The 10,860-nt window shown below is 43.5% G+C and overlaps 1 protein-coding gene across 1 annotated transcript; it reads right to left on the bottom strand.

Annotated features, from left to right (window-relative positions):
• Window positions 1–2,984: 2,984 nt before the first annotated feature.
• On the bottom strand, window positions 2,985–8,604 carry bri3 (brain protein I3). The gene is made up of 3 exons (XM_024390504.2): window positions 8,014–8,604; window positions 7,490–7,607; window positions 2,985–3,501 (listed from the first exon to the last, which is right to left on the bottom strand). Exons 1-3 carry the CDS (start codon window positions 8,171–8,173, stop codon window positions 3,369–3,371), a joined length of 411 nt encoding a protein of 136 aa, XP_024246272.1. The 5' UTR covers window positions 8,174–8,604; the 3' UTR covers window positions 2,985–3,368.
• Between the last annotated feature and the right edge of the window lie 2,256 nt (window positions 8,605–10,860).

Raw genomic sequence — 10,860 nt, forward strand, 5'->3', positions numbered from 1 at the left:
TGCTTGTATTATGCAAAAAAACTGTCTGCATGCTTTTCCTCCCTTGGCTGAGTCTGCTTGGTTGTAGGTCAAAGACGTGGTGCCCGACTTGACCTGGCTGAACTCCTGCAGAGCCTGTGTAGGACCTGGGTGAACTCCTGCAGAGCCTGTGTAGGACCTGGGTGAACTCCTGTAGGACCTGGGTGAACTCCTGTAGGACCTGGGTGAACTCCTGCAGAGCCTGTAGGACCTGGGTGAACTCCTGCAGGACCTGTGTAGGACCTGGGTGAACTCCTGCAGGACCTAGGACCTGGGTGAACTCCTGCAGGACCTGTGTAGGACCTGGGTGAACTCCTGCAGGACCTGGGTGAACTCCTGCAGGACCTGTGTAGGACCTGGGTGAACTCCTGCAGGACCTGTGTAGGACCTGGGTGAACCCTGCAGGACCTGTGTAGGACCTGGGTGAACTCCTGCAGGACCTGTGTAGGACCTGGGTGAACTCCTGCAGGACCTGTGTAGGACCTGGGTGAACTCCTGCAGGACCTGTGTAGGACCTGGGTGAACTCCTGCAGGAGTAGGACCTGGGTGTGCAGGAGGACCTGGGTGAGGACCTGCAGAGCCTGTGTAGGACCTGGGTGAACTCCTGCAGGACTAGGACCTGGGTGAACTCCTGCAGCCTGTGTAGGACCTGGGTGAACTCCTGCAGAGCCTGTGTAGGACCTGGGTGAACTCCTGCAGAGCCTGTGTAGGACCTGGGTGAACTCCTGCAGAGCCTGTGTAGGACCTGGGTGAACTCCTGCAGGACCTGTGTAGGACCTGGGTGAACTCCTGCAGAGCCTGTGTAGGACGCTTCAACCGATGTCCAAATTTACACACTACTTAGAACGTACATTTTTATTGGGCATACATTCTAAGTGGTATGCTATAGTGACATTAAAGGATACTGGAACAGAGACCCCTATTCATTAGGCAGCAAATGGTAGAAAATGGACTGAAACAGGGAGGGACTACCTGGTCTTGTCCAATAAGAAACGCTGAGGTCTGCAGACCTATATAAAAGCCATCAATCAGAATCATACCTGTGAAAATATGACATGACCCCAGAATAAAAAGAAACCAGAACAGACAACAGCTCAATGACACATTTTCCATGTCTCAGTTCGGGACAGCTGATGTCTCAGTGTTACGTTTAAACCAAATCTACTTGTGCCTCCGTTTGATTGAACAAAACAAAGGAATTCTATCAAGTAAATGATTTGTTATTGATCCACATCTTGAGCCACATAATGATCACAATCCCTTTCTGGGCCTATATCACAAAGAGCCTCTAGGATCAGTTTGGCTTTTAAATCATAATGCACAAGGTTTATATGGACAGGGAGGACCTGATCCTAGATCTCCTACTCGGATGCACTTGTTGAATATGCGCCTTGGGGCTGTATCCACAAAGCATCTCAGAGTAAAACATTTGGTCGTAGGTGCTAAGAGACATTTCACTCCTACTCTTATGGGTAACAATAAAAGCTATGCAGGAAGCTTATTTAGTCATAACAGTCCCCCACCTAGTCAAGAGATATTTAGGAGACCCCATGAGCTGTCCTAACAAGCTTAGAGTTACCAACAGATGTCTTGGTCGTAGAAAAGGGCAGTGCTTCCTGCACCATAGACAGGCTGTTGCTTTGGAGTTGAAAGAATGTTTGATATTTCTATACGATCAACCCATAATAATGTACACCTTGTACTTTGGAGAATGATTTCCTTAATACTTACAAGCACTAGGCTAATAAACCATCACACAGTTCTCTTTCAATTATTTCATGAACCTACATGTCATTTAAAGTTATCCCTTTGGAGCGCAATATCACGTTAAAACTAGCCGTGTCTATGTGTTGGGTAAAACTAGCCGTGTCTATGTGTTGGGTAAAACTAGCCGTGTCTAAGTGTTGGGTAAAACTAGCCGTGTCTATGTGTTGGGTAAAACTAGCCGTGTCTAAGTGTTGGGTAAAACTAGCCGTGTCTATGTGTTGGGTAAAACTAGCCGTGTCTAAGTGTTGGGTAAAACTAGCCGTGTCTAAAACTAGCCGTGTCTATGTGTTGGGTAAAACTAGCCGTGTCTATGTGTTGGGTAAAACTAGCCGTGTCTATGTGTTGGGTAAAACTAGCCGTGTAAAACTAGCCGTGTCTATGTGTTGGGTAAAACTAGCCGTGTCTATGTGTTGGGTAAAACTAGCCGTGTCTATGTGTTGTAAAACTAGCCGTGTCTATGTGTTGGGTAAAACTAGCCGTGTCTATGTGTTGGGTAAAACTAGCCGTGTCTATGTGTTGGGTAAAACTAGCCGTGTCTATGTGTTGGGTAAAACTAGCCGTGTCTATGTGTTGGGTAAAACTAGCCGTGTCTATGTGTTGGGTAAAACTAGCCGTGTCTATGTGTTGGGTAAAACTAGCCGTGTCTATGTGTTGGGTAAAACTAGCCGTGTCTATGGGATGGACATCTACAGCCTATAAACTTTGTGTTGGGTAAAACTAGCCGTGTCTATGGGATGGACATCTACAGCCTATATTAACTTTGTGTTGGGTAAAACTAGACCTTTTTGAAAAGCTTTATGCAACATTATCGGCAAGTGACTTGATGCCTTAGATGTGTTGAACAGAAGAGTGCTGACATAACGTTCATATAGTAACTGTCAAACTGATTCAGTGCAATATTCCCATCACATTATTCTAAACATATGCAAAGCAACATATTAGGCTAAATTAGAAGTAGACAAAGTGATGGTGTCAGGCAGATGATATCACACGTTTTACCACTGAAACATTTCCTGTAGTTGTCTGAAGCGTGTTGTACAGCTCTCAGTGCCTCGTCCTGATTGGTTATTCCTCATCATTTGCAACAATGTCAATGAGCATCATCACTATCCTTCTTTTGCGGTACCTCAAACTGTGGTGATTACCAACGGAGAAACTTTTGAGTTGATTTTTCTCCTGGCTCAGAGTCTGTCTGAGCAGTAACTTATCCTCATAAAACCTACTCTGAGCTGGGAGCTTTTTTTTTGTCTTAAAACAGGATCCAGGATATTTTCTGATACGCTTTGTGGAATATGGCCCCTGTCTGTTTTCTGCTCTATAGCGTAATAAAGGCACCAGCAGTAGATGGACAAAGATCAGGCTTCTTCACTAGAAAATACTACCAAAGTATATTCTACCATGTACAAATGTAGGTTTTCACATGCACCTCTATCATATCAGAATTAATGGCTGGCTAGAATTCATTGTGGCGACTACTTAATTGTTGTATAGAAAATACCTGGCATTCTCAGTGTGTAATAATTATAAACAACAAAGTTATAAGATCCAGCTGGGCTGAGAGGACGAGCTACAGGTTGGTCCTTCTACCCGAAGGTGGCGCCACAGTTGGGGCATCTCCTCTGGCGCAGTGCCAGGCAGAAGAGGATCCCCAGGGGGAAGAAGAAGACAGCACACATGATCCCCAGGCAGGTGAAGTCATCCTCCAGCACGCCCACTCTGAAAAAAGATGAAGGCGCACATTAAAGAGATAGAATGTTGGCCTCTGGTGATGCTCTCCTCTGGTGATGCTCTCCTCTGGTGATGCTCTCCAGCAAAAAAAGGGGCCACCTGAGCAAAAACATGTTTGCCAATAAGTAAGGATGTGTGTGGTTTTATGAGATAAGTTATTTAAAAATGATTATATACGTAACATTCAAGCAAAAAAAAAATGTAACTCATCAATTAGCAACTAAATTCCCATCCACCCCAGAAAGCATTTTTTAGGACTGAGAAAACTCTGGTCAATGCACCCACCTCCCAAAAACCACGAGCCGGAAAAGGAGCACCTATTGGTGTAGAGATTGAACCATCCTGTTGTTGTTGTGTGTCAAGTCACCACAGGACAAATAACTAATAATGAGAGAGAAAAATAAGTAGTCTATACTTTCTAGCAGTCATTGTGACTCTGGGCTTTCCAGGTTCCCATGGTAATCGTGTTGGAGATGCAGTGCTATAAGATGTAGGAGCCGTGAACATAATCATAACACTGTTATGTGGTCTAAAGGCACATTGTGTTCTCACTGTGTGACCTGGGGAATCACATTGAGAGTTAACTGTGGGTTCCCCTGAACAGAGTGGCTACTAGAAGGAACAGAGCTGCAGGGGTTAACAGCTAGCAGGAACTACCGTCTGGTCTTATGACTCCACGTGTTGGCTGACTAGCATCACGTCCAATGCATCTGTCAACTCCCCTTAGAGGAAATCTACATTGTATAGACCCAAATATGTCTAGATGTTGAACTGTAGTGATCACACTATACACCTACTGGCCCATCACAATCACATCATGGTGTGTTCCAATCAGACAAACACTGTATTTCAATAAGTCTTGTGACTAGAGGAAGTGCAGCTACCAGAAGTTACTTTTTACAGCAGGTTAGGAGAGCATTTTAGCCAGCCCCAACCCTTTCCCTAACCTTAACCTAAGTCTCCTAACCTGCTACGAAAAAAGGTCACTTCCAGTTGTAGCTGTACTTCCTCTAGTTAGAACCGTTTCTAGAAGAAATGGTGGACAGAAAAAATATGTGAGCAACAACAGGTGGAGCACAAATGTAGTGTGGACTTTGACGTTTTGCCTGCTGTGTGTGTGTGTGTGTGTGTGTGTGTGTGTGTGTGTGTGTGTGTGTGTGTGTGTGTGTGTGTGTTGCCTGCACCTGCCACTGCCACTGCTTATCAGCTGAGTATCAGTGTGCCAAGGCCACAACCTGGACTTAGAACCCTTTAGTGAACCTGAACAAACTAAAACAAGCCATCTCCCTCTACTGTCAATCTAGTGGTGACAAACTAAAACAAGCCATCTCCCTCTACTGTCAATCTAGTGGTGACAAACTAAAACAAGCCATCTCCCTCTACTGTCAATCTAGTGGTGACAAACTAAAACAAGCCATCTCCCTCTACTGTCAATCTAGTGGTGACAAACTAAAACAAGCCATCTCCCTCTACTGTCAATCTAGTGGTGACAAACTAAAACAAGCCATCTCCCTCTACCGTCAATCTAGTGGTGACAAACTAAAACAAGCCATCTCCCTCTACCGTCAATCTAGTGGTGACAAACTAAAACAAGCCATCTCCCTCTACCGTCAATCTAGTGGTGACAAACTAAAACAAGCCATCTCCCTCTACCGTCAATCTAGTGGTGACAAACTAAAACAAGCCATCTCCCTCTACCGTCAATCTAGTGGTGACAAACTAAAACAAGCCATCTCCCTCTACCGTCAATCTAGTGGTGACAAACTAAAACAAGCCGTCTCCCTCTACCGTCAATCTAGTGGTGACAAACTAAAACAAGCCGTCTCCCTCTACTGTCAATCTAACACTCCTAGAAATCAGGCTCTATTATTTGACTTTGTGGTCCAGGCCTCAGAAGTGAAAACAAGTCTGTATTTACACCAAACACTGGTTTAAAGTCTCAATGTAAACGTGCCATTAGTGTATTCTATCATCAATTAGACTATTATGTTAATTTTAAAAACACTAAATGTGATTTATTTTTACTATATCAACACGGACACTACAGCTGCCGGGTCATGTTCATTAGGCACCAAACGGAATAAAACAGACAAACAGGAACGGACCACCTTGACTTGTCCAATAAGAAACACTCCTTTTCCGTTGCAAAACATTTAAATGTTTATTAGGACAAACGTTTTCCATTGTATGACCTAAAGAACACGACCCTGACCATTTTTCATACAAGACCACGTTGACTCATGATAACGTTTGACCTTCAAGAGCATCATACAGTCAATCAACTTCCTCTCTCCTGTCACATGTCTGTGTTCCAAGCAGCGGATACTGAGAGGATGTTGTATCAGACAAATTGAAACCACTGCGGTCACTCTCGAAATGAAGCTTTACCCTACAGCAGCAGCTTTAGCGTGTGCTAGGCCTGCCTGCCTGCCTGCCTGCCTACAGTGCAGTGTAATACTGTTACCATGACACTCACATGTAGCTATGCTGTGGAACACCCTTTGGACACAGAAGACAGTCATTTAACACATGGAAACCACGTGGTCACCACAGGAACACTATTGATTGACAGTGAAAAGGCTTTCCTTGATGGCAGATTAGCCTACTGATTGGTCTGGGTTTGACAGACCCCTACACCTTCTCCTAAATCAGATCAAATTGTATTTGTAACATGCACCGACTACAAATCTGGTTCCCCCTTCAACTGTGGTTCATCTCAAGGTTTCAAACAAGGTTCTTCCTTCTAAATCACCTTAGTTACACGCTTGTTATAGCATTACTCCCCCCTGTGGCTTTCAGAGAGTTCAGCTCTGTGACAACAGCTTAATGGAACATTCCAACACTTTCCAAACTCATTCGTCATCTCCAGCATCACCCCAACATCAACATATGTGAAAACAGCAGGTTTCTGTGTGTTTTCTCTCTCAAAAAGATAGACCATAACATAACTTGGTGACATCATATGTTGTGCATCCTGTGATGTCAACCAACTCCTCTTAATATTGATAGATTTCTTCATTCCATTATTTTACTTTGAGATGTGTGTATTGTTGTGAATTGTTAGCTACTGTTGTAGCTAGGAAGACCAGCATTTCATTACACCCACAATAACATCTGTTAAATGTGTATGTGACCTATAAAATGTGATTTGAACTGAGCAGTCAAAGGCTACTTTACTAAAATATAATAAAACAATAAGACTGAATTGAAGGCTGCCAGAAATGCAGACAGTCCCCCCCTCCATAGATACAATACTGTTGTACTGAATTCTGTGCCCCCTCCATAGATACAATACTGTTGTACTGAATTCTGTGCCCCCTCCATAGATACAATACTGTTGTACTGAATTCAGTGCCCCCTCCATAGATACAATACTGTTGTACTGAATTCTGTGCCCCCTCCATAGATACAATACTGTTGTACTGAATTCTGTGCCCCCTCCATAGATACAATACTGTTGTACTGAATTCTGTGCCCCCTCCATAGATACAATACTGTTGTACTGAATTCTGTGCCCCCTCCATAGACACAATACTGTTGTACTGAATTCTGTGCCCCCTCCATAGACACAATACTGTTGTACTGAATTCTGTGCCCCCTCCATAGACACAATACTGTTGTACTGAATTCTGTGCCCCCTCCATAGACACAATACTGTTGTACTGAATTCTGTGCCCCTCCATAGACACAATACTGTTGTACTGAATTCTGTGCCCCCTCCATAGATACAATACTGTTGTACTGAATTCTGTGCCCCCTCCATAGACACAATACTGTTGTACTGAATTCGGTGCCCCCTCCATAGATACAATACTGTTGTACTGAATTCGGTGCCCCCTCCATAGATACAATACTGTTGTACTGAATCCTGTGCCCCCTCCATAGATACAATACTGTTGTACTGAATTCGGTGCCCCCTCCCAACATACAGTTTGCTTCCCCACTATGTGTGTGTTGTTTGGGGCTGGTGTCTCACCTGCAGGCTGGGCAGCCCCCCACCACCACCACGGAGGGCTGGATGATGGTGTATGTGCCAGGGTAGGGCTGCTGGGCTATGGCTGGGCCCATCTGTGCACTGGGGCCTTCTTGGAACCCTGTGGTAGGACAAGGGGCGAGGAGTTTGAGGTTGAATTAGGCTAGATCTGAACTACAAGGGGAAGTCATGAGTCAGTTTCCGTTTCAGTCAGCCAAGAGAGGCAAGGGATTATACAGCATTTGCCACTAGTAAAATAACGAACCCAGTACCCTGTACAGAGCATAGACAACTCTAATACACACTTGTACATGTGTGAAATATGATAAATATAAGCATCCACACAAATTTGTATTGGTATTACAGTCTACAGTGTGGAAGCTACTCTATAAATGTCAGCAAGTTCATGCAACTTAAAATAAAAAAGTTACGTTATGGCGGTTCCAGCACATCGGCGCGTAACGACGTCATAGTTCAGGAGCTGGCTTTGAACGTTAGGTAACAACCCTACAATGTGATCTACTTGCCTGGGCCAGTGGGGTACTGATATGGCGGTGGCTGTTGAAAGCCCGGGGGTGCAGGGGTTGGGATAGCTCCATAATTGTGCTGCTGACCATATTCATACGCCCCCGGGACGACGTTAGCATAAGCAGGAGGACGGTCTTGGAGAAGAGGTTTGCTGTCCATATCTGTTGCGTCCTCAAGTTATCTTTCTCTTTCTTTGCCTTGGCTGGCCCTCTTCTTCCCACACAAATTGGATTTACTTAGTCGGTGTTGCCTCGAGTCATACGACTTTTGCAGGCACGGATGGGTAAAAAAACCCGAAGAAAACACGACGCGCAAAAATTTAAGTTATCGCCTCTCTCCATGTGCCAACTTTGTCCCTGACTGCACCACCCGAAACACTCGCGGACTATTCAGTCTAAAGGGAGGATGCTTATTTAAAAAAGAGGGAAATGTCTAAAATATCGCCATCTTATCACCTCATTATGTCATTTTTTGTCAAAAGAACCTCTCCAATCATTCTAGAGCACACAAAAAAACAGTTGTAAACTCGGAACTCGTTTTCCCTTTCTGTCTGGATTGTCACAAGACTCAAATCATGTGATGCGCTCCGGAACGCCTATGTGCGGAGAAAGGGGGCGCGTTCGAGCAGATCACATTTGTCAAGTCGGTGACCAAAGTCTGTTGCGTTTTTTACCCATGCAAACGTGTTCAAAGACATGACTGAAACAGGAACCTATTTAACAAGTTGTGCGTACAGGTGATATACCATAAAACTTCAATTAATAGCCCGGGTGTTTATTTGCTTAAATTACTGAACACAACAGGTGCTTATTTGAACCAGGCACACTGCATTTGCATATTTGCATAGTTAATTGTTTAAATCCAGCGTTCACTTCCAGCATTTTAATCAATCTTAATATCCTGCACTAATGTGTTATAATTGACACAATTTGTCACGTTTCTTTTGTCTTAAATTGCCTCTTTTTTTTATAAAAAAATAAAATGTCCTTGACAGAATAATTATCATCTTTGACTCTGCATTTTCGGCAGTTCCTACTTTCGCCACAAGAGGGCGAAAGTCCTTACTGATTTAGTTAATGTAATTAATTTAGATAATGTAACAAATCAAACATTACACCTCAAAACATTTATGGTGAACTAGTAAGCAATTAATTTAGACCTTTGCTCTAATGTGTTAAGTTGTCCTGCTGGCTATTAAAAGGGACAGGTGGCTATTTGAGGCTGTGTGTAATTTAAGTTTTACAGTATACAAATAAATGGGATATTTGAGGTTCTATCTCACTAATTGACTGTACAATATACACACATAATATTATATTATGATTTCAGTTGATGAGTGTGTGCTATGGGGGTTAGATACATGTTTATTTCAACATTATAAAGAAAACCTTTTTTAAATAATGGCTACACTGCCATGTTGATCTGAGCCTTGCTGTTGGAAAACCACATTAGTGTCCAACTTTAGGCTTTCGCAGATGCAATTCCCCAGACTTCACTCCTCGAATTTCGTCTACAGTCGGTTGCCTTATCCCAGTGGTCACCAACCAGTCGATCGCGATCGACTTCTCGATCTCCAAGGCATTTCTAGTCGATCGCCAAACATTTCTGTAAAAAAACAAAACAATAAAGCCGTGTGATCCTATTTTCTTTTATTAGTCTCGGGCTGTTGGTGGTAGGTGCAGACAATTCAGCTGCCCTGCGCGCCGGGTTGGCAAACTGTTGTCATTTCATGTGTCTGAAGGTACAAACTCTACCTTCCTTGTGGGCCTGGAGAGGAAATCAAGTGCACTATACATCGCTGGCCAATCAGATTGCTCAGATGACCGAGTCTGCACAGCATTTTAGGACGCATTATAGAAAGCTACGGCAAAATTGATACTGTGAGATGTCAAAACGTTTAAAACAAGGACTATAGAGAGACTGTCAACGAACACAGCAAAAAGCTGCTGTTTTTATGAGTGAGTTTAAGTTCTTACTCAGCACTGTCAGCACATTGTATTCAACACTTTTATAACCCATAAAATGCGCGTTCTTCCTATTTCCACTCAGCGCTACAACAAGCAGTGCAGCAGTAATGAATGAGTAGGGAAGTGTATCTATAGGCTTGGGTCGTTTTTTATTATTATTAGTGGCTTGGGTCGTTTTTTATTATTATTAGTGGCTTGGGTCTTTTTTAATATCAAGGAATATTTCACGTTCTCTGTTCATAGGAGTAACAACATGAATTTGTGCATGAGGCAGAAATATTGTGGTGCGACTCCAGTTTCGCCATCAGCTGGAAAACAGTCTATTTTTGGTCAGTGTCAGTGGAGGAAAGGGAGAGCGGAGGGATGTTGAGAAACGGACCCTCAGTCTGCTGCTCTCTCCCTCCGCTGAGACTGACCCTCAGTCTGCTGCTCTCTCCCTCCGCTGAGACTGACCCTCAGTCTGCTGCTCTCTCCCTCCGCTGAGACTGACCATCAGATGCAGGCACCATCAGCCCAGTAAAATAAAAAGCTAATTGTTTAAATGCATGCTCACTCAGCTGTGCCTCACAAGTAATACAACAATGGAGCTATTACCGGTGTGATCATATACACTACCTCACATTTTGAAATATATATTTTTTTAAATGTCCAGAACAACACAGGCAAATTCAAGCAAAGCCAGTATGTGGTGATAATGTATTGGTCCTATAGCTTACCGCACAGCCTCATCGCTACAGTACTGCTATTAATTGGTTAATGTTGCATGGGCTTACATGTTTTAAGTCATGTAAATAAAAAAATCAGAGCGGTAGATCTCGGCATTTTGACTCAGAAAGTGATCTTGACTTAGAAAAGGTTGACCACTGCCTTAGCCTTACC

This window comes from Oncorhynchus tshawytscha, unplaced genomic scaffold, assembly GCF_018296145.1.
Source record: "Oncorhynchus tshawytscha isolate Ot180627B unplaced genomic scaffold, Otsh_v2.0 Un_scaffold_1341_pilon_pilon, whole genome shotgun sequence".
Taxonomy (NCBI): domain Eukaryota; kingdom Metazoa; phylum Chordata; class Actinopteri; order Salmoniformes; family Salmonidae; genus Oncorhynchus; species Oncorhynchus tshawytscha.